Source organism: Anabrus simplex, chromosome 12 (assembly GCF_040414725.1).
Source record: "Anabrus simplex isolate iqAnaSimp1 chromosome 12, ASM4041472v1, whole genome shotgun sequence".
NCBI classification, from domain to species: domain Eukaryota; kingdom Metazoa; phylum Arthropoda; class Insecta; order Orthoptera; family Tettigoniidae; genus Anabrus; species Anabrus simplex.
This window is the reverse complement of record NC_090276.1, coordinates 44,051,710-44,076,852: the sequence shown is the minus strand read 5'-3', so window position 1 is coordinate 44,076,852 and position 25,143 is coordinate 44,051,710. Positions and strand designations below refer to the sequence as shown.

The window sequence follows — 25,143 nt, the reverse complement described above, 5'->3', positions numbered from 1 at the left end:
AAAATATGACCTTATGATAAAAACAGCCAAAATATGCATTTATATGACAAATCACTTAATTGTGACGATAACTATCTGATTTGCACCAACATCCAGTCAGGCAAGAAATAGAGGCAAAGAAAAAAAAATATGATTTTTCCTAAACATCCGAGCCCTAGTAATTACTTAGAGGCCCACAGTCCGAAACAGAATTAACTGGAGAAATAAAACGGATCATTATGTTTTGTACAAGTAGGCCTAATATTTTAAAAGGAGACGGTATCTGAATGAACATTTCGTGTCCTGTGCTGTATTTCAATTTCCCTTGGATTAATATCCTGCCCCAACTGCTTCCCACACCATTTTTATTATCATACCTACAACTTCAAACTCACTACCATTGCATTCAATCAACAATCAATTGGATCCAAAAGACGGTCAAGTGGGTGTTATTAACCCCGTTGAAACATTTGTTGGAAGAAATGATCGAGTTTTTTGATTGATTACCGCACCAACATAATTACTGACATCCGCTAGCTTTGACACAACATTCTATCGTTAGCAACGCCTCCACAAGAAGTTCCATTCTCTTTTACTACGACTTTCAGATATATCAACCGTACACATTTTAACATATTTGTTACGTTCACACTTCTGTTTTAAATAACTGACAGGATTTTACTATCTTGGACTCATGCTATGGGAATGGAACAAACATCCCCCTTTGATGGTTGTGCTTACACTCAAGGCCGTCATAGTCTTAATGATATATAAGAAGAGGATCCATTTTTGGTTGTAAACTCTCAAATATTCATGATTAACCACGTTTTAATCTTCAAAAACTGTTAATTCACTGGTGTTTTTTTAACATACTTCGGTGCAATATCGTTATTTTAGACGTTATAGTATGATATTTTATGAAATCATTGTCCAACATTTTACTCGATAGTTCATAAGATTGGAAAGATTCCATATCCATTAATTTTTAAGATTGATATAGGCTGATGACGCCCGTAAAAAAAAAGAGTGAAACATGTACCATTGACTTTTATGTACCAGTATTATGTATAAATTTTAACCACATGAAATAGTGGATTATATTATATTGTATTGTATTGAACAGGTGGACCTATAAATATTATAATAATATTTGAGATATCGACTAGGTGAAAAATAATAAATACTTAATTGTGAACAATATAATTCATCGGTGCGTGCGCAAAACGTTAGTCAGCTGTCATCTTCCTACACATTACTCAAATATGGCGAAGCATGAGCTTGACTTACCCACAGATAAGAATATCGCTTTTAATAGAAGTGAAATCTCATAATATTATCAACTCTAAAGCAACATGCCACCGTTCGAGGAAGTGTAGCTTTGATTATGGCGTTGTTATGGTGAATGTAATGTAAATAGCTTTGGCGAAGGGAAGATGAAACTATAGTATTGTGTAACCAAATGAGTTGTACAGGCCATATGGATGTAACTTTCATTCTGGAGATCGTAGGTTTGAAACGCACCATCGGCAGCCTTGATGATGATTGTTATCCATAAATAAAATTCAGGAAACTCAATTGTCAAAAATTACCAGTGTTTCGCCCCTGTGCAGCATGGGCTCATCAGTTCGATACCACACCTTCCCAAGGCACTGGCCGGCTAGCACGCCAGTAGCGACACCACCGCAAGCTATACATGTGATAAGCACAATGCAATTCCGATGTACTAGGGGAGAATTGCATCTCCACTTCTTATATATGCCCTCTCGTCGAGCATGACCAAAAATATGGTTTCCGATTGAGATAGTTAAATAAAATTCAAGAAACTCAATCGTCAAAATTTACTGCGCTTGTTGTCTTGTCCTTAGAAACTTCTCTAAGCTTGTATCTTGTGAAAGACTGAGGAAAAACCATATGCAGTACAGGATGTCCCACAAATTCAGATGATTAAATTTAATATATTTCTTAAATGATCCAGAATTTACTTGAAGTAGGCCAAATATACCGTATAATCTCTCACAGCACACATCACAAATTCCAATACTTCTATGAGGGAGTACTCGAGAATAACCGGATGTAATTTACTACCCACGTTACTCTTGTAGTTCGGGCTTCTCCCTCTAGGTGGGTGTTAAGTAACTTAAGTATGCTAACCGGCATGGCTTGAGATAGTTGTAGTAAGGCCCCCTGACAGTTTCTTTTGCAACGTTTTTCTCAAACTCTTCGATTTTTGTTATTTTATGAACGGTGAACCAAGTCTTCTACCTGAGAATTTTGGGACGGTTGCGCGAGAGTGTTCGGTTGAAACGGCCCGATTGTGGCAGAGTGGTTCGTCCACCATGACGATAGCCATTTCTGTGCGTGATTTTTTGGTGAAGAACAGCATGACGCTGCTTCTTCACCCACTCTGCTTACCAGATCTCGCACCTTGTGATTTCTTTTTGTTTCCCCGGATGAAGAGGGAGCTGAAAGGGGAATGTTTTGTTGACACTCCAGAGTTGAAAAGAGAATCAAAGCCGGTGCTGCAAGGCATTCGAAAGGACGATTATGAAAGGTATTTTGCACAGTGGGAAAAAATCATTGAACAAGTGTATTAGTGTTAATGGAAAGTATTTCGAAGGTGATTAACGTTTGTAACTCTTTTGTAATGGCGTTCAGTTGTTTTTGGGTACCCCTTCGTACATCCATTTCTTCACAGCCCCTAAAGCAGTTTGTATTTGATTGCTAATATTTTGTTCAGTAGTGATGTCAGACGAGACATAGCTGCCTAAATATTTGATGTTGTTTATGCTGTCTGTGGCACACCAAGTGAGTTAGCTGCACAGTCTTATTTCTACTAATTCTTAATCCTGTCATTTCAAACTCTGTTCTCAAGATCTAACTTTGACTGTACTTCAGATTTTGTTTTCTCCACAATCAGGTGCATTTGTTTTCTCAACTTTTTTCTCTACAGCTTGAGCTAATAGAAAGTGTGCCTAAATTTTCCTTGTGATAAATATTTTTTTAATATATGAATTATTTTTCCCTTTTCAGATTGTAGGAGTAGGCCTACGAAGTGTGTTTGAATTGATACGAGAGAGCAGATCTACTCATCCAATCCTCTGCACTAAGGCACTAGGAGCCCTTCTTGATGTACTCCAGGGACAACAGCCGGAAGGATTGAAAACTGAACCAGCAGAAGTTATCGGTGAGATGAGTATTATTCTTTTCACTTTTAGTGTGGTGTCTTCTTGTATATTATTTATCAACACATTTATTAATGTGTAGGACACACAGTTAGTCCTTAACGTTCACTCACTACTGTGCTATTTTTGAGAATTAGCACAACAGCCAAGCAGTCAGCTTGGTACTACAATGGGATGGGATGTTGGTGGAGAATGCAACGTTGTGGTTAACTGACACATGACTTGCAGGCTAAAAATTGCTTTTAGGGTCATTAGTTCATAGTCTGATTTGATTCATCTCGTCATCCCTCCCATTGGGTGGGGGATAGAATACATCTGTGGTATCCCCTGCCTGTCATAAGAGGCGGCTAAAAAGCGTGGCCAGGTGCTCGAACTTGGGCGCATGGGTTGGCAACCACTGTTCCCCTAGCTGAGTGAGGCATTGCTTCTGCTTACTTGTCAGACTCCTCACTTTCCGTGGTTTCCCATTTTCACACCAGGCAAATGCCGGGGCTGTACCTTAATTAAGGCCGCGGCCGCTTCCTTCCAATTCCTAGGCCTTTCCTATCCCATCGTCGCCATAAGACCTATCTGTGTCGGAGCGACGTAAAGCAAATCGGAAAAAAAAAAAAAGACTCCTCATTGTTATAAAATATCAAAGCCATTGTATTAAAACAGTGCTGATGGTTGTATTATTATTTTTGAACTATCAACACACAAATGTTTTTGTTCAAAACCAGTTTTCAGACGCTAGGGTCCATCATTAGTGGTTAAAAAGTTATTTAAAACATGCTAATCCATTGGATGCAATATTTATGCAGATCTGAAGAGATTAGCAGAAGATAGAGTGCCAGGATGGGATGTATCATGGTGGTATATCAATCTAATATTGTTTTAACCATTGATGATGGACCCTAGTGTCTGAAAACTGGTTCTGAACAAAAACATTTATGAGCTGACATAACTGTTTAATTTGAATAATAATAATAATAATAATAATAATAATAAGAAGAAGACTCCTCATTTTCATTCTTCCGTTGGTCAACTCGTGTTCTCTTCTGACTCCGACGGTATTAGGTTTGTGATGCCTAAAGAGTCTTTCATTTTCACGCCCTTCGTCTCCCTTCCCTTTCTTTTGCCGGTACTTTCATCTTTCAAAGTGTTGGACCTCATCCAGTTCTTTCTCACCTTCAGCATTCATCTGTAACACCATATTTCAAAAGCTTCTGGTTTCCTTATTTCTTGACTATTTAATGTACTGAGCAAGTGGCTGTGCAATTTGGGTCACACAGCTGTCAGCCTGCATTCGGGAGATAGTGAGTTCGAACCCCACTGTCGGCAGCCCTGAAGATGGTTTTCCGTTGTTTCCCATTTTTCGCACCAAGCAAATGCTGGGGATGTACCTTCATTAAGGCCACGGTCGCTTCCTTCCTACTCCTAGCCTGTTCCTATCCCATCACCGCTGTAAGACCTATCTGTGTTGGTGCGGCGTAAAGCAAATTGTCAGAAGAAAAAAAATATATATATAATGTCCGTATGTATGTGCCTGAATTTTGGTCTGACAGTTCTTTCCTTAAACTACTCTTTGCATTTTAGATCCTCTTTTCGACCTGCTATTGAACCTGGCCACATCGCATGGTCCTGAGTCAGCTGCAGCTGACGATGGCAGCCATTTGACAGCTGTTGCTTGTGCCTGCCTGCTCAGTCTGGTGGTAGTAAGAGGTGATACAGGCAAACTGCTCAGTGCCACAGCTGCCTTACTCATGTGTCCTCGTGCCTTGGCATCGCAGAACATCCATGTAAGTTACATCCTGCTTTGTATTTCACTAGGTATAAGTCTGTTTAGAATTACAGTATGTAGATCAAAACTTTTAAATGAGAGCATTATATCCAGCTCTCAGAAAATGCTTATTCTTCTATATTTTCTTGAAGTCCCAGAAATTATACAGTGCTTTGGGGCATTTCACAAGAACTGAATGTCAATTATCTGACCACGCAATTTCTTTGTAAAAATTTTTTATGCATTACTTTTCCAAAAAGAAATTAGTGCAACGGTAGTGTGGGTGGGGTAGCACTACGGATCGCCTACAACAAGACTCTGAATACCACTGGTGATTCAAAAACACCAGAAGGCACCATGCAAAAGGTAGAAAAACGTATGTACCTTAGAGAAATGTTACAGGAAGGAACAGGAGCAGCAGTGGGATAAAACAGAAGGTCAAAAAGGTCAGGACTACCTACCTGTCGACCAGAGAAGTGTACAATAAAAGAAACATATCAATAGATGCAGAGTTCAGATACTACAAGGCAATTTGCAGTTCTTGATTAAGTGTATGTTGTAAGCATTGCGGCTACCATCATTGGCCATCATCTCAGATGGATACGGCACGTCCGTCGCATGAGTGATAACAGGTTTCTTCGTCAACTCCTGTATGTTGAATTCTGCTCTGACATAAGACTTCATGGAGCCCCTTTTGGGCATTTCAAGAATCAGCTGAATCATACTATGAAAAGAGCTGGAATAACCATTTCTGTAATATTACTTAAATAAGATGTAAACTATATGTAAATGTCTGTTTGTTTTCATAAATAATGTTGTCATTTATTCTTCAGGGTGTTCTGAAACTAAGGCACCCCATAGTTACGAACATTTTTGGCTATGAACTGTTTCCTTTCCAGATGCCTGCTGTATTAACTGCATTACAACGAAGTGTGCACGGTGTGCTTTTAGGGAAGATAGTTCGACCAGACTGGATCTCTCACGGAGTGCCAAAGACTTCCAAAATAGACTCATTCCATGTGAAAATGGCTGCTGGTAAAGAATCTTTATCATTACCATCATTATTATTGTTGTTCTTCAGTGGAATTTTTTAAATATTTATTTATTTGTTTATTTGTTTATTTATTTATTTATTTATTTATTTTTCTTTGCGTTTAGGTCATCTGTGGACCACGGTGCTTGAGTTCTAGCTGTGTTTTTGTCGTCTCCCCCTTTTAGCGTACTGGATTGTGTTCTTAGTGGCCTCTTGAGCTTTCCTGTTGGCCCAGTTTTCCTTCATTTTATCGCTGAATTCTTTTCTGCGCTCCTCTGACCGATTCCTGGCTCCTTTATGGCTAGCTGAAGTAAGGGATGTTAGGAAAGGTTTAGTTTTGACCATTAAACGGTATGCATTCCTGTAAGTAATGGCGGCTTCATTAATATTAAGCTCTGCAAGATCTTTGTCCACTTGTTTGGTCCAGGGGAATCCAGTAGCTTTGTGTTTGTTAGCAACTTTGAAGATCTTATGGGTTAATCTATTAGGATCCATTCTGTATAGGTGTCCATAGAAAGACGTTTTCTTCTGATGGCATCTATGAGGTTTTCTTGATGCTGGTAGAGCTCATTGTTGGGTTTGTACCATTGCCTTCCATCTGGTAGAATCCTTGGCCCTATTATTCTTCTCAGGAATTTCCGTTCTTGCACTTCCAGGGCTCTCAGTGGGGTTTTTTTTTTAGTTAGGGATAGGCATTCTGCTGCATAGAGGACTGATGGTCTGACTGCTGCATTATAGTGTCTCAATTGTACATTCTTTGATAAATGCTTTGAGGCATACAGTTTTCTGCAGGCATGGTAGGCCTTGTCTGACTTGATTTTCCTTTGTTCAAGAGCCATCGTTTCACATAGGTCCTCCAATATCCACTCTCCGAGGTACTTCACATTCTTAGCTCTCTTGATGTGCTTTGTATCACTGACTCCCATTGTTGTAGCGGCATCTTTGATGTTGGTGATAAACTCTGTCTTTCCAATGTTGATCATGAGGCCCGCTTTAGCTGCTATAGAGTGCAGTGTTTGAAGCTGCATAGTGGCCTCATGCATGTCGTTTGCTAATAAAGTAAGGTCATCAGCAAAGGCCAGGCATAGAATCCTCAAGTTGTCTGATTTAAACCCCATCCTTAATCCGGTGTTCTCAGGTAATGACCTGGTCCATTCTCTTATGATCTTTTCCAGGACACAGTTAAATAATATGCATGAGATGCCATCTCCTTGCCTCACCCCTGTTTTGATTATGAAGCTCTCTGATAATTGACCTCTAAACTTAACTTTGGAAGTGGTGTTGTGCAGGGTGGCTTGCACCAACCTATTAATTTTTTTGTTTAGTCCCAGTTCTCTTAAGGTGTTGAAAAGTGTGATTCTATCCACGGAGTCGACAAAGATGACTACCCACTGTCGGCATCTTTTCTTGCTATATTGAAGGATGGTCTTCAGATTTTGTATCTGTTTAGCACAAGACCTTGCAGTTCTGAACCCTGCTTGATATTCTCCTAATTCTTTATCCAGTTGTTTTGTTATGTGCCGTTCCAGAATCTTGGAAAAGACTTTATATGATACTGAAAGGAGTGATATTCCTCTGTAGTTGCTGGGATCTGTTTTGCTTCCCTTCTTGTGGATTGGGTGGATAACGGCTGATGTCCAATCATCTGGGAGCCTTTCCTTAGCCCATATGTCCAGGATTACTTTGTAAAATCTTCATTGTGTCTGAATGTTTGCTCACCAGCTTGTTTCAACATTTCTGCTACTATTCCGTCTTCTCCAGGGGCTTTGTTGTTCTTGAGAAGTTGAATGGTCTCTCTTACTTCTTCGTAGGTGGGAAGGGGGGATGTCTTTGGTATCCGGATCAGCTGGTTCTCTAACTGGGAAGCGCTGAGCAGGTTCTTCAGCATTCAAAAGTCCTTGGAAATAATCAGCTAGGGTCTTGATGTAGTCATTATTTATTTATTTATTTATTTATTTATTTATTTATTTATTTATTTATTTATTTATTTATTTATTTTATTTATTTATTTTCAATGCTACTATCTTACGGAATTGATATGCACAATAAGGTCCTTGAAACATGTATGGTGTATTATGTCATCATCATTGACCATCTCCAGTTGCCTGGGTATGGTGTACAAACCCCCTCTATCTTTGTCCATGTACCACTGTTCTTTCATAATCTTCTCCCAATTTTGTCCTCGCTCCTGGTCATCTTTCTTCACCAGATTGGTCAATTTTCCTCTCGGTCTACTAATGGTCTTTTTCCTTTTACTTCTTTATATTTTCTTCTTGCAGTCCAGCTTGCACTCATCCTTCTTTCGTGGCTAAACTACTCCAGTCTTGCTTTCTGGATCCTCTGTAGGAGGGAGTCTCCTATTCTCACCACGTCTCAGACTTATTCATTACTGAACTTGTCCTTCCTGGTCGTCTGTATCATGGTGAATAGGAACTTCATTTGTGCAGCTTCGAGTTTTGAGTTGTCTTGTCGCATTAATGTCGTAGTTTCTAAGCTATACGTGTGGATGGATGTATAATATGATTCATATATGTCATATTAGCTTTGAAAGATACTTGTTTATCCCACAGTAGTTGCCTTAATTGGTGGTAAAATTGAATTGCCTTGCTAACTCGACTGTCCACCTCATATTTTGCAACTTTTTTTTTTTTTTTAATACTAAATTAGTAACTTTAAGGATTGACAGGGCTGATATCAAATATCACAGTGAATTTATTGGAATAGAGATTGTATTCAATATGGATGGACGTGATCAAGGTTGATATAGTTACCAGACGACGGACAGTGGATGATGTTCTCCATGACAAGTTGTATGTGGACAGGAGGAAGTGGAAGAGACTCATTAACAGTTCCCGGGAAACTGGAATTCTACAGTGATAATGATCATGACTAACCAGTACAAAATCAGACCACAATGTTTAAGTTAATAAACTCGAAGTGATAAGAGGTGACAGCTGTGAAAGAGAAGCAACAGTTCAGAAAGAAGTGAGGCAAAGCTGCATTTTGTCCCCTCTCCTTTTCAGTGTTTATGTAGAACAGGCAGTAAAGGATATCAAAGATGAATTTGGAAAGGGAATCACAATCCAAGGAGAGGAAACCAAAACTGTGATTTGCCAATTATATTGTTATTTTATCTGAGTCTGCAGAAGATCCGAAGAAACTGCTGAATGGTATGGCCACAGTCCTGGAGTCCAAGATGAAAATCAATCCAAAACAGAGGTAATGGAGGGCAGTCGAACAAAGTTAGGTGATGTAGGATATATTAGATTAGGAAATGAAGTCTTGAAGGAAGTAGATGAATATTGTTACTTGGGTAGTAGAATAGCAAATGGTGGCAGAAGTAAGGACGACATAAAATGCAGACTAGCACAAAGATAAGAAAGTTGCTCATATTGAACATTGATATAGAAAGAGTTTTTGAAGACTTTTATCTGGAGTGTAGCATTGAATGGAAGTGAAACATAGACATTAACTAGCTTAGTAAGGAGAATAGAAGCTTTTGAAATGTGGTGTTACATAAGAATGCTGAAGGTGAAATGGGTAGGTCAGATCACGAATAAAGAGATACTGTATCGAATTGGTGAGAAGAGAATGATTTGACAAATTTGTCCAGAAGAAGAGATAGAATTATAGGACACATCTTAAGGCATCCAGGACTTTTCAGTTAGTTACTGAGCGAAGAAGTGTTTGTATGTACTTGTTTGTTGAACTTCTAGGAGGTGATATTAAAAACTATTTGTAGTTATGCATGTGTCTAATTTTATTATTGCAGCAGAAATACATAACAGCTGCGTGAGTGCAAGATCGTTAGCCAGTGATGGGCAGTATCTATACCTTTACACCTCACGAGGACTTTACAAGATTGGCTCTGGGTATGGAGGCACTATAAAGGGTCACATCTACTTACACAAGTCTGATTTTTACATTGACGAGAAGGGCTGGCTGGGATACGCTCACGTAAGTATAATTCTTTATATTTTTATTAACACGGTCAGTCACTTTCAAAGGGTAGAGAAAGGTCAACCTATTCAATACCATTAGCATAATATAGTGCCCTGTATAATTGGTACTAGTTTTGACCCTACATACATTGGATTGTCTTCAGCCATGTTCTAATTGGAAACATGTCGTCCCTAGTCTGGCAAACTAACAAATCTGCAAATTGTCAAAAGGTTAGGAGAGCTGAAAGAAGTTGTGATTGCCCATCTCAGATTAATGTTTATATTTAATGATTGGTTTTATGTGTTAGGCATACAGAGCGAGCTGCAGATGTGAGACTTTGACAGAGGGTAGACAATATATAAATAATAAAATATAGACCAAAACTTGAGAACTACAGATTCCCTAGTTTGTCACTTTCGCTAGTTTGCCAGAGTGGGGACGATATGTTTACATACATAATGGCTGAAGATGACCCAATGTATGCGAAACTAGTACCACTTGTATAGAATGCTATATTAAACTAATGGTATTGAATAGGTGGACCTTTCTCTATCCGTTGATAGTGACCAATTGTCAATATGGACCACAATGAAATTCATAACTTATGATGGTCACTCAATGATTCACCCTAGAACCAGCAGGAAAATGTGACCTAAGCTAGTAGAGTAACCCCACTGTTTCTATGGCAGTCATGTGATGAATGTTTTTTATGGTCTTCCTGTTTAATCAGTTTTGGGGCGCTTTCTTCAGTTATTCTATCTTTGAACTCGGTCACTTGGCCTGTGCTTGTACTTGGCTGATTCACATTTTCTATGGAGCACTGCATAGATTTCTCCAACCGGGACAACAACAGTAATCCAATAGTTATTTAGGAAATATGGTTTCCTCTATCCTGCAGATATGTCCAAACCAACAGAGTCACAACTCCCCAATTTTATCTTCAATATACCAAGCGATAACTCCTCCTCATTAGTGAGGTTCACAGTAGGCCACACACCACATGCTGCAACGAAAAGTTAACTTCATGGACATTGCATTGAATTGCGCATTTCTGCCAGCTGTAATCTATGAACTGCCAGATATTAATCTTTTCTTCGTGTGCTGTTTTTGACAGTCTCCATCAGTATTTTTCAAGATATTTTAACAAGAAGCACTAATGAAACATATTAACGTGATGCAACGCATCCAAGGATTTTAGAGCCTTATTTTAATTCCATCATATTTGATGTGTTGTGCACATAGTTCATCCCAGATCCTCTTAATACCTTTCAACGTCATTTGTGTTTGTGTATTTGTTTTAGTCATTAGATGTGTTTGTACAGTTTTGTATTATGGCTGATGATGGCCAGTCAAGCCCGAAACTAGTTCCAAGATTTAAAATATAATGTAAACATAGCTTAATATAGTATTGAAAAGGTGGACCATTAAAAAAACATAAGTTTAATTGTTATTGTGATCACAATTCAGTACGGGTCAAAACCATAAAATTTATATCCTGTGATGAATGTATTTACGAGGTATTTTCTGTAAATTTTGTGTCAGTTATTGTGATGGAAATTGTTGTTTATTTTTTGTATTTGGTGTTGGTTTCTTGCCTTAACAACTTTGTTTCCTCTCTTTTAGGGTGTATTGTACTTTAAGTTTGCTGGCAAGAAGGGATGTGAGTTGCTTACAATAGATCGTGCTACACTTAAGGTAAACGAAGTCCACCCTTTGGAAGGTAAAGACTGGACATCGTGTGTCATGTTCTCTGACGGTGAAAATCTTGGAATGATAACTTCAGCCAAAGATGTAAGTGTATTGCTTGTAGTTCTTGTGAGTCTTATGAAATTCATTGTCAGAATCTTGAAAATATTAGATAACTGAGGAAAATTTTTATTTATTACAGTAGATGGCATGCAAATCTCTTGTATCACACCTTGCGTATTCCATTTCTTGTTCCATTAGAAACATTTAAGTGATAGAAACAGTTTTTTGAATATTAGATAACCTGCCTTGACTACCTGTTTCCTCCTTACTTTTCCTCACGTGCCTATCTTCTCTCTACCAGTAGCACTAAACCCATCATCTGATAGGCACTCGGTAGTCTGCACCATTCACAGCCTGTTTCCAGTCCTTCAACCGGGTCAGGAATGGAATGAATGAAGCCCCCATCTAGCGGCGAGGATAGGAATTGTGCGACTGCTGAAGCCTGTCCCACTCCTCTGAGGCAATAGTTAATGACTGACAGATGAAATGTTATTGGAAAGTGTTGCTAGAATAAAAAATGATGGAAAACCAGAGAACACAGAGAAAAACCTGTCCCACCTCTGCTTTGTCCAACACAAGTCTCACATGGAGTGACCGGGATTTGAACCACCGAATCCAACGGTGAGAGGCCGGCATGCTGCCGCCTGAGCCACGTAGGGTACGGTAGTCTGCACCATTAATTCACACTATATTCTGTTTCCTCTCGAACCTTTGATAATACTTGTACAAGGTTAACTTTATTTTTATTTTTTCTCTAATCTGCTATGTGTATTTGGGATCTTTAAGCTAGTACTCTGGACAGAACTCGTAACATATAATGAAGTGTTGAGAAGAGCTAGAACAAAACGTGAGCTATCAAACATCATCAGTGCCAGGAAAACAGCTTATTTACACCGAGCGAGTTGGCCGTGCTGTTAGGGGTGCGCAGCTGTGAGCTTGCATCCGGGAGATAGTGGGTTCGAATCCCACTGGCGGTAGCCCTGAAGATGGTTTTCCGTGGTTTCCCATTTTTACACCAGGAAAATTCTGGGGCTGTACCTTAATTAAGGCCACGGCCGCTTTCTTCCCATTCGTAGGCCGTTCATGTCCCATCATCTCCATAAGACCTATCTGTGTCAGTGCGACGTAAAGCAAATAGCAAGAAAAACTGCTTATTTAGGCTGTGTTCTATAAGGTAGAAAGTACAGGCTACTATATCTGATTTTACAAGGCAAAGCAAGGAGCTAATGGACCACCACTGTCATGGTTCCAAAACAGCAATGACTAAACCTAATGACTCTTCACATTAGTCAAAGAAAGGGGTACTTTCTCCAGGGTGATTTCCAGTGTCTAGGGAACTGGATATGGCATTTGAAGAAGAAGCTTGTAGTTGTCTCTGAGGATTAGTGGTAAAGTATCAGTTTCAGGATCCTAAAATCATGGGTTTAAAATCGGAAGAGATAATTGCAATTTTGAAGGTCAGGGAAAGAATACGTTCGGCACCTCCGTGGTGTAAGATGATGGCACATTAATTATTATTACAGAACAAGTTGTTCTTTCTCGTTGCATTCAAGTGGGGAGATGTGGGTGGGGGATGCAGATGAAGAATACACCTACAGTATCCCCTGCCTGCCATAAGAGGCGACTGAAACGGGCTCCGGGACTCTCAACTTGGGAGTGTAGGTTGGTGACCACAGGGCCCTTATATGAGTCCTGGCATTACTTCCCTTTACTTGCGCCAGGCTCCTCACTTTCCTCTTCTGTCCGACCTCCCTTGGTCAACTCTTGTTCTTTTCTGACCCCGACGGTATAAGAGCATTCGAGGCCTAGGGAATCTTTAGTTTTCACGCCCTTCGTAGCCCTTGCTTTTCTTCGTCTATTCCTTTGTTTTTAGAAGTGACGGATCCGTTATTTTTTCTTCCTTTTTCTCTCTGCCCACCCCTTGTGGGTGGGGGACACAGACAAAGAATACCCCTACAGTATCACCTGCCTGTCGTAAGAGACTAAAAGGGGCAACCAAGGGATGATAGTATTAGAACCATGAAACTACTTGCGATTAGTACCATCACGCAAGGAACAACATGCGTCACCTTTACTTGCGAGTAGTACCACTATGTTAGGTACATAATAGGTTTGTGATTGGTAGCAACTGAAGGTGAGTCTGTATGGGTTTTCCAGTACCCGTGATTAGTACCATTGTGAGAAATACCACAGGTCTGGGCATCGCCTGTGATTAGTACCACTATATCAGCAGCACTGTGGGTCTGCGTTGCCTGTGATTAGAGGGCCTTGAATTAAGATCAGATAAAGATGTGTTGAGAAGTTTATGGATTTATTAAGAACTAATGCCTCAGTTGTGGTTTTAAGAGCTATCCGTGGTGTGTTTATATGTGATGTCCATGAGGTGGTATCTTGTGAATACATTCTGTTACAAGCGATATTAAGTTCATATTTTTACTATATTTATTTGCCCTAAGTGTCAGACATCTTGTTTTCCTACAATCCATCCATAGTAAACACTAGTCAGAGGAGCAATTTATTGTTCTTTCCTTATTTCTTTTTTTTTCTATCACTCTTACTGCCCTAAATGTCGGCCATTTTACACAGCCATGGAAACCACGATGCAGATGGGAACTCTGCCCTACATTTTATGCGTTGCCTAGGCCACAGAGCTTAAATTGTTTATTTACACCTTCTGCCCTTACTTAGTCAGCCATCTTTAGAGCGGGGTTTTCGTTGCTACACGTCCATAGGTTTAACCTCATATTACCCTACACATGACCCCTGGGTGGTGCTAAGAGAGCAACAACTTTGGCCGCTGGACCCAAAGCTCTTCTTTGTGAATATCCCAGCAATTCAGAGGATTCATCAACTCAATATGAGAAAAATGATTAAAATCGTAAATGGCCCTTTTCAGAGCCCCACTGAAAATCATGATCCTACTTTAAACATTCTGCAGCTCAATATTGAAGGAGCAAGTCGACCAAAAGTGACTATCTAACAAAAATACTGACTGATCACAAGGTGGATATTGTTCTATTGCAGGAGACCCATTGTGAAAACCAGGACCAGCTTTATGCCAGATGTAGGATTCCCGGATACAATCTGCTCAATGCAACGTTTCATAAACAGTACGGAACAGCAACATGTGTAAAAAATGATATAGAGGAAGCTGAAATAATAAGCACAAATACTGATAACATGTTTTGCTCTAAAACAAAGATTGCAAATACAGAAATTGTAAACATCTACAAACCACCTTGTCAACCTTGGAGCCTAAACGAGACCATCCTGAATATACTGCACCCAGCCGTAATCCTTGGCGATTTTAACAGTCAGAACACTAAATGGGGTTATAACTATACCAACAAAGAGGGACAAGATGTGTCTGAATGGGCTGATGTCGAAGATCTTTTTCTCTTGTTTGATGCCAAAGAAAAGGGCTCCTTCCATTCTGCCAGATGGAATAAGGACTATAACCCTGATCTGTGTTTTGTATCAAAAGACTCTCTTGGAAGACCTCTACACTGTACTAGGAAAATTCTGAACAACTATCCCCGAAGCCAACACAGACCAGTGCTTGTCAAAGTCGGCCTGGAAATACCTGCCATCAGATCAGTTCCACTTCCCCGCTGGAATTTTTCTAAAGCCAACTGGTCTAAATTCACCAGCGAACTGGAACATAATGTACAGTGGATTCCTCCTACAGCAGGAAATTACAAGCGCTTTGTCAAACTAACATCCGCCAACGCGAAAAAGCATATCCCAAGAGGATACAGGAAGGATTATATTCCTGGATGGAACCCAAAATGCAAAGAGCTATACGAGGAATATACGCTCAGCAGTGACCCTGAAATTGCAGATGAACTGATCCAGTCTCTGGATTCATCTAGAAAAGAAAAATGGTTCAATCTCATGTAAAATATGAGTTTTCAACATTCCAGTCGAAAGGCATGGTCACTTCTAAGGAAACTTAGCAACAGCACTCCCAAATTCGGTCCCAAGAGCTCTAAGATAAAACCAAACGAGGTGGCAAACAGATTAGTTAACCTGACAAGAAAACCAGTCGGCACAAATAAGAAAGAGTCAAAAAGAATTCAACAAGAGCTAAAATCGAGGTTAACCCAGGCCAAAGTAGTCTCTCAGTTTTCCTCTGATTTCACAGCTGCTGAGATCTCAACTGCGCTAAAAGAAATAAAGTCAGGAAAAGCAGCCGGATTGGATTGAATATACCCAGAATTCCTTATACATTGTGGCCCCCGAACAACCGAATGGCTTGCCAAATTTTACAGCAATATCTTACATGTTGGACAACTACCATCAATACTCAAAAGAACAAAAATAGTAGCAATCCTTAAACCAGGGAAAAGTGGAGACAGTGCAGAAGATTACAGACCCATAGCCCTTTTAAGTGTCTGCTACAAACTACTGGAGAAAGTAATATACAATAGAATCTCAGCCAAAATCCTAGAGCACATACCACTTGAACAAGCTGGCTTCAGACCAAGCCGCAGCTCTACCGACTAGGTGTTAGCCCTAACCGCCCATATTGAGAGGGGATATCAAGATCGAAAGAAGACCGTAGCAGTGTTCGTAGATCTGTCATCAGCAGCGCCCTCTACTATGACTGCGCTAATACGCCTTCTCATTCGCCCGATCACACGTGTAAACGAACAAACACGTCATAGTTACCAGTCCAGGCGCTTGGAGCGCTGAGAAGCTGGCATTAGTCTCAGCCCGTCTGATCAGTGATCATTGCTAAGAGTGCTGGTGTAATTTGAGTCTGTGTTTACCTTATTTGGACTGTTTCTTTCGTCGTGAGCCCGTGAGCCATCTTAATGTGTATGAACATAATACTGTTTACTTCTGTGTGCCTTGATGCAAGATGAAAAGCAGGTCGGGAAGTGGGATTTCGTTTCATGAAATTCCTTTCAACGTAACAACGTCATAAATGGCTAAAAGTTATTTCAAGAAAGAATTTCTTTCTTGATTTCAATTCGAAGTCATCGAAACTATATGTTTGCCACACCGAATAAATCCACACTTTCACGCTACGTAGGAGATATAAACTGCGAGACTGGAATAACACTCTTAGTAAAGGAGCGCCTCTTAGCAGAAAGTCAGCGCCTAAGTGAAGCAGAGAGATTGTGTTTGTTGGTAGTCCATCGAACAGCAGATGTTATATGACAAGAAACTCGACACCTTCTTTGAACACAAAGAAGCTTCGTTCCATGTTGAGCGAATAAAAACTACTCAAAATGACTGTCATGCAAGCGGAAGTAGAAATCGAATTACCTTGGACAATAAGCTTCTCTGTTTTTTAATTTGTGCTGTGACCACAAAATAAAGGTTACCAGCAGCATTTTTCTTCTTTAACAGGCTTTTAGGTACAGAACTACATACGTTAACACTCACAACAATAAAGGAAGTCGAAGGTTGCATTTTTTCATGTTGCGCATTGTGAGTGACAATCATAAGACTAATGCAGCATGATAAGAAGAATGTCTTCTTCAAAACACATTAAACCGAAAATCTGTCATCCTGTTGATAGTGAAATGCCTATTCTTGCTTTCGACCAATCGCACATTCTGAAGAAGTAAGAAATTCCTTACTTAAAACAATCTATGTTTGATGGTTCCCAGGATAAATGGTGATTTTATCAAGAGACTGTATTAGATGCAATCAAATGAAACTGTGAAACCGGTTCATTTTCCTTCCACGCAAAAATATTGAGCCGTCTAAGTTTAAGAAAATGAACGTGCAGCGCGCGAAATATATTTTCGCGGCTGAAGTAATAACAGCCCTAGAATATTTAAAAGACCATTCGTATACAGATATACACTACTTTTTAATGCAGGTACCACTGTCAAATACATGTTATCAATAAAAAAATGATTCGATATACATGTCAGTAGCACAAATGTAGCAACATTGCAGACCAGGCGAGTTGGCCGAGCGGTTAGGGCGCCCGGCTGTGAGCTTGCATCCGGGAGATAGTGGGTTCGAATCCCATTGTCGGTAGCCCTGAAGATGGTTTTCCGTGTTTTTCCACTTTCATACCAGGCAAATGCTGGGGCTGTACCTTAATTAAGGCCACGGACGCTTCCTTCCAACTCCTAGGCCTTTCCTATCCCATTGTTGCCGTAAGACCTGTCTGTATCAGTGCGACGTAAAGCCACTAGCAAAAAAAATGCTTGATTCTTTTGACAAGACCAAGGTGTTCAACAGCGCTAATGGAATTAATTTATAAAAGAGATTCAAACAGCAGGCTGCAGTACCCATCTGATTTGGATTTTGAAAGTTATTCATGATTTTGTATTGAAAGCAACCATTTATGCATAAAAATCCTGTTTCGTCTATGAGTGACTATTTAATGTCTGTGTTGCGTTATTTTCCTCATTGTAGTTGTCCTAAAATCGGACATTCACAGTTATTGAGTTACGTTATTTGCGAGTGTGCTATTCCTGTATTCTTAAATAACATAGCCATATAAATAACAGAGATCTTTGAAAGACCGAAATACGAGAATGCGAAACACTTAAACAGAAAAGTGTGTGAAATTATTTATTTTCTACGGTATTTACCAGCTACCGTTAACATTATTTTGTACGGGTTTTCCGCTGCGGAGGGATACATTCTTCACTGAATTTCTTTATTAAGGTGAAAGGTGTGATTCAAATATGTTTATCGAGTTATTGGTTATATATTTAAACAAATTTACAAAACACTTGAACGTGTGCTGTAATGAACAATCGTGTTTCAATGCCAGCGAAGCAGCGCTCGGCGGTAAAAATGGGAACTAGGCCCATATCGCTCATATCGCTGTATTGGGAAGGCGTATTAGCGCAGCCATAGTAGAGGGCGATGGTCATCAGCTTATGACACAGTCTGGCGAAAAGGAATGATCCACAAATTCCTGAAGTTAATCCCTTGTAAGACGCTTGCCACCCTGCTGAATAATATGTTGGCTAATAGAATGATTGAAGTACACCTACATGGCAACATAAGTAAAATTTACAAACTGAGTGACGGATTACCACAGGGATCGGTACTGGCCCCATTGCTCTTCAACGTATATACAGCAGATCTACCTTCAACTAATGCTAGGAAGTTTATATACGCTGACGACATCTGTTTGGCAGCCCAGTCTGGTGATTTTGCTGGAGCAGAAATCACACTCACTAAAGATCTCTGCAGAATTGATAATTATTTTAAAACCTGCCGACTGAAACCAAACATAACAAAAACAGAGGTCAGCTGCTTTCATTTGAGCAACAGACAAGCCAATTATGTCCCTAAGGTTCAATTCAGAGGTCATATACTGAAGTTCAATCCTCATCCAAAATATCTAGGCATTACCTTGGATCGATCTTTGACTTACAGCGAACATGTACGCAACACATCTGCCAAGATAAAAACCTGCAATAACATCCTGCACAAACTCACAGGAACAAGCTGGGGCCCATCTGCATCCACCCTCCGAACTACAGCACTTGCGTTAGTATACCCAGTAGCCGAATACTGCTGCCCAGTATGGCTTAACAGTGCCCATACAAAGAAGATAGACACTCAGTTAAACGATACAATGAGGACTATATCAGGAACCATCCAATCCACACCTTTGGATTGGTTACCAGTTCTTTCAAATATTCCACCTCCTCATCTCCGAAGACAAATGGCACTGAAGAAAGAATGGGTTAAATGCTGTGACAATCCTCTTCTACCAATACATCAAGACTGCCTACGTGAAGATCTCAGGCTGAAATCTAGGAACCCTTCTTGGTTACTAGGAAAGAGGCTAGCCCAAGATGAATTTCATACTAACACTGCCTGGCGTGATGAGTGGGCAGCTTCAAACCCTGACAGATTAGGTCTAATTTCGGATCCAGTTATGGAACCTCCTGGTTTCAACTTACCCAGAAAAATCTGGTCATCACTTAATCGGATCAGAACTCAACATGGCACATGCAACTTCTGGAAACACAAGTGGAAGATTACCAGCGATCCTTATTGCGACTGCTCTGATGTGCCTCAGACCGTTCAACATATTGTCACAGAGTGTCCACTCCGAAGATTCAGTGGGACAATAAAGGATATCCACGAGGCTAGTGATGAAGCTGTGAGTTAGCTAACAAAACTGGACATTCAGCTTTAGCAGCAATGCAGATATTGATGAGCTCAAATGTATAAATATAGTTTGTTTCTTACGTACTTGTTCTGTGTGTATAGATGAAACTGTTTTTCGTGTAATTGTATACATTTGTTAATAACCAAATTGTAACAATGTATCCTCATGCCATACGAAATATATATATAGTACCCACTTATTGAGGAACCCCTCGGGAGTACCAGCGTCCGTGATTAGTACACCTAGATGAGGAACACCATGGGTTTGTGTTGCCTATGAGTGGCGCCTTTATGTGAGGAACACCATAAGTCTGTGTTACCTTTGCGAAGTAAAATACTTGTAATTAGTATTATAATGTGTGGAACACCGTGAGTCTACGCTACTTTTGATTAGTACCGCAACATGACAAATACCATGGTTCTACTTTACTAGCGATAAGTACAATTATGAGAGGCCACTGACCTGGATTTTGGACCCCTTTAGACAACAAGCATCCTCGAGACAGGGTTGTGTTTTAGAAGCAGTCTCTTGGTCAGTAATACTATTGTTTATGATAGATTTTGATTCGGATCCGCTGATTGTTTTAAATTGATATCCATTCATTCTTCATCATCATGTTTTTTTAAATTTATTCTGGTCAGTGGATGATTTTGAACTTTTAAATTGTCATTACATTTCATACCATTAGGGGCCGATGACCTAGATGTTAGGTCCCTTTACACAACAAGCATCATCGTTAAGTGGGGAGAAGGGGGTTTAAACTGCTGAAAATCCCTCCTAGAATGACCAAGAAAGAGATTTTAAACCCCTTTTCTTCTGAATAAGGGTACGTAATACTGAGTGAATGCAGTTTAAGACACTTAAACCTGTCTTAAAATTGAATCATAGGCAGAAATCACATTCAGGCCATTTAGGGAGAAAACTGCTCAACCATGGTGACAGATGAACATTTTGTAGTTTGTGACCTTGCAACCTCATTTTCTTTCTTACCCCTTATGGGTGGAGGCAGTAGAATACATCCATGGTACCCACTATCTGTTGTAAGAGGTGACTGAAAAGGGAACTCTCAGGGGCTAACATCTTCGGTTAGCAATGCTTCCACTTGTGTGTGCCAGTCTCCTCACTTTCATCTTTCCTGTACGACCTCCTTTGGTCAGCTCTTGTTCTTTTCCAACCTCGGCAGTATTGAGTTTGCGATTTGAATCTCTCTAGGTAGCAGGTAGGGACCCTCTTCAGAGGCAGCCCTACCCAGGGTGTGGCGCCCCTGCCTATGTGAGTCTCTGGGCGCACTGATCCGGTGTGTAACATCTGGTAAGGGTTCCAGCTCAGGGTTACGAGTGGAGACATCTACGGCAGAGAAGGTGGACTTCAGTATGGTGGAGATGGCGAAAGAGGCAGCCCTGTACTCGGGGATAAATATGTGTACAATATAAAGATCTGGGAGTAAAAGCAGTAAATAAGCAGATAGTGACAAGGGTGAAAAATATGTACGATGGAAGCGAAAACTGTGTTAAAGTCAGAATCAAAAGAACTGGATGGTTTAAGTTAACAAATGGTGTAAAGCAAGGAAGTGCCCTCTCACCTCTACTATTTATAGTGGTGATGGATGATATAATACAGAAGAATGAAAGCAATGTTGTTTGCAGATGATCTACTAATATGGGGAAACAGTGAAAGTTAAGTGCAGGGACAGCTAAATATAAGGGAGGAAGTTGTGTCATCTTATGGAATGAAGTTCTCAGTATAAAAGAGTGAAGTGCTGGTAATGACGCAAAACAAGAACCTAGCGTGTAAGGGCATGACATTAGGAGGGCAGCAGTTGAAAAGAGCTGAAAGCTTTAAATACCTGGGAAGTGTAATTGAAGAAAATGGACGAAACAGGATGGAAATCAAAGACGAAGGTGTGCAAATGGATTCTTTAAGAGTGTGGGAGGATTGATTTGGAACAGGGATGTACCACAAAGATGTAAAGGAATTATCTACAAGACTTACTTTGTGCCAATTTTGACACATGGATCAGAAATGTGGGCGATGGAGAGGGATAGGAGTAGAATACAGGCATTGGAAATGAAGTTTCAATTGTGTCAAGTAGGTTTAACAAGAATGGACAGAGTAAGAAATGAGTGAGTTTGGGAAATGGGAAATGAGGTACCCCTGCAGTAAAATATAGAAAAATCAAGGCTGCAATGGTATGGTCATGTTAAGAGGATGGGAGAAGAGAGGATACCAAGAAAGATGTTAGAAATGGAGTTGAAGGAAAGGTGCCCTAGAGGAAGACCAAGGGACAGATGGCTGAAAGGTGTAAAGAAAAGCATCGAGGCAAGAGGAGGGAACTGGACGACAGTGACAGAAGTGGTGGATGGATAGAAAACAATGGAGAGGCTTATGTTCCAAGCAGACCCCAGCCTGTGGTCGGAAATTGCTCCAGATGATGATGATGGTGACCACAATCTAAAGAGGCCAAAAGCTTAGGGCTGATGAGGCTTCTTTGGTGGAGGTAATACCACAAAAGTCCATCTAGCAGTATCTGCACTCCATGTTAGGGGTTGCTGCAAAAGGTGTCTGTTTCCCTTTTTTTAGAGGCAGCCTGAAAATCCTTTGGGTGTGGCGAGCCTATCCTCCTGATAGCCTATAAAATGATTGAGAGTGAGTCAAGGCCTCGGAAATGGTTTGGGCATCCCCCAAAAGTGACACACAGTTTCTGATGTTCTCATCCTGGGGAATTGTGAAACATATAAAACTGTGGAAGTTCTTGTTTCGCAACCCAACCCAGAAGACTGGAACCGGGAAAAGAAGAAGAAGATAGCAATATCTGAATTTGTATAGGGATTTTCCTTCTCTTTTTGTGTTTTCACATTTGCCCTTGTTTCCTCTTTCTGTTGCTCCCTCTTCCCAATCTGAACTGCCATTGTGTTTATAATGTTATGTGTTCCTTTTTATATTTGTATCTTTCTATATATGACTTTCCTGAAGGTGATGACAATTGCCATATTTTGAATTGCAGGATGGATTTGTGGTCCGGACAGTAAATGCCAGTAGCAGTCCCATTGTCTCTGGAAATGAGCTTCCACTGAAGCTTGCCCGAAAATGTGTGGACGTGTTTGGCAGTGCCACTTTCGATGAAGAAGCCTCTATACACACTCTGAATACAGGTTGTGATGACGAAGTGGCTATCATTGCTGCTGGGAAGGATTTTGGACTCATCAGAACTAACTCTGGCAAGGTAATTTAAATGATCGTGACCTTATATATTGAACATGTTTTCATTAATCTCAAATGTATCCTAAATTTTCATCCTGTTATTCATTTATTTACACAGTTATTCAAACATTTCCTTGTTAAATTCATCCATTATGTAACCAAAGGTTTAATTGTCAATTATTTTTTCCCCCTCTGCACAGGTTAACAGAAAACACTGTATGTGCATACATCTTAATCATAACATACCCATATTATTACTAATATAAATCTCAAATATATAATAATGTATAACTACTCCAGCTTCTCTAATCTGTTTGCCAGGCTGAGTGGCTCAAACGGTTGAGTCTCTGGCCTTCTGACCCCAATTTGTCATGTTCGATCCTGGCTCAGTCTGGTGGTATTGTAAGGTGCTCAAATACGTCAGCCTCATTTTGGTAGATTTACTGGCACATAAAAGAACTCCTGTGCAACTAAATTCCGGCACCTCAGCGTCTCTAAAAAACATTTTAAAAAGTAGGTAATAGGTCGTAAAGCCAATAACATTATTACTGTATTTACCTGAATAATCCCCGCCGTCGAATAAAGCCTGCACCCTCATTTTAGGAAGGCTCATTTTGAAAAAATTAAATGAACTAAAATTCCTACCATCGAAGGAGTAACGCAGGCATAAACAAACATTTCATATCACTCCGTGAGGTGCACGTGGTCTTTACGCAAATATGAACATGTAAATTTACGGATATAGCTGCTTTGCCTGAGATGATAAAAATACATTATCACTGCTGTGAAATAGATTTTCCATGAAAATGAGCAAGTAGGCCTACGTTTTTTTTTCATCGAGTTATATCTTTAATTCCAAAGCGATGACTTATATTTTTCGCAGGCTTAAAAGTTTCCTGAAAGTCCAAATTAATTTTTAACATCAAACCCCGAGAAAGTGTTGAGGGAAATTTTCAAAAGAAAGTAAAAATGGAAGTTGAGAGAAATGAAAGGCGAAGCACAGAGAGCATAACAGCCTGAAAGTATAAATGTTTTTTCATCCAGTTATATCTTGAATTCCAAAGCGATGACCTATATTTTTCATGGGCTTAAATGTTTCCTAAAAGTCTAAATTAATGTTTAACACCAAACCCCGAGAAAGTGTTGAGGGAAATTTTCGAGATATTAAGGAAGGTAAATGGACGGGCCAGTTCTGTTCACGGGCCGATACCACACACAAGTACTATCTTCTTTTCAGGCGTGAACGCCTCTGAACACCTGCTGCTGAATGCTCACAAAATGCACTCTAAATACTATTTCCCTCGCCTGTCGATACAATACTTGTCTTTTTGCTCTTCCTGGATTCATCGTACACGCAAATAATTCCCTAAATTCGTTGATTATGATATTTACAAATAAAACTCAAAACATTCACTCGTGACCCGCACAAACAGGCACTTCTTACTGAAATGATTCTACTGGCTCTGCGGAAAACACGTCATACTACAAAGCGTGCTAATGTTACTGCGCAACCCTCTTCACACCGCCTTCCCGGCTGCGTTCTACTCTAGAATCCTCTCCTAAATTACTTACAAGTTCATCAGACTCTACATCTAAAACACTTCTCACACGTGGTCTCTGTTTACTGGACAGTAACACGATCGGTGGTGGATAATTCTTTTCGTGCAATGTAAACACTTATAGACACACCGGTAAAATCTGATGTTAGTTTTGCAATACAGTAAAATCTTGTTAATTCGAAGTCTTTGTAATACAGAAATCGGACTTCCAATTACGTGATTTCGAATTAACAACCATCTTGTAATTCAGAAATGCCAACCCTCGCCATTTTTCGCGGATTCTGCTTCTCTGCATACTGCCTGCTACATGATATTGTGGCGTTCATTAAAACTCTGAATACAAAAGAATTACGATTTCACTCTTATTTTCAAGTATGAAACACACTATAGACACACCAAAATGAGTGAAAGTGCGGAAAGCTACCCCTGCACATTCCGGAAGACGCGTTCTATCATGACGCGGAGAAATTTTGAATTTAAATTACTCTGTAAAATACTGTACTGTTTAAAAAAACGTAAAGTCAGTTTAGAATTAAAAGTCTGAATTGCTTTCCATTTAAATATGACATATGGGGAAAGTTATCTTCCATCTACTGTTGCACTAAGCATAACTGAACACTCGCCATCGAAAA

The 25,143-nt window shown here is 39.9% G+C and overlaps 1 protein-coding gene across 1 annotated transcript in view; it reads left to right on the top strand.

The window, feature by feature from the left end:
* Positions 1-25,143, top strand: part of hiw (highwire) — an 815,007-nt gene that overhangs the window by 23,355 nt on the left and 766,509 nt on the right. Inside the window, exons 3-8 of the mRNA XM_068229800.1 lie at positions 3,010-3,163; positions 4,737-4,939; positions 5,820-5,955; positions 9,729-9,910; positions 11,519-11,686; positions 22,756-22,974. Of these exons, the coding sequence (XP_068085901.1) occupies positions 3,010-3,163; positions 4,737-4,939; positions 5,820-5,955; positions 9,729-9,910; positions 11,519-11,686; positions 22,756-22,974 (1,062 nt within the window). The remainder of the gene's footprint in view (positions 1-3,009; positions 3,164-4,736; positions 4,940-5,819; positions 5,956-9,728; positions 9,911-11,518; positions 11,687-22,755; positions 22,975-25,143) is intronic.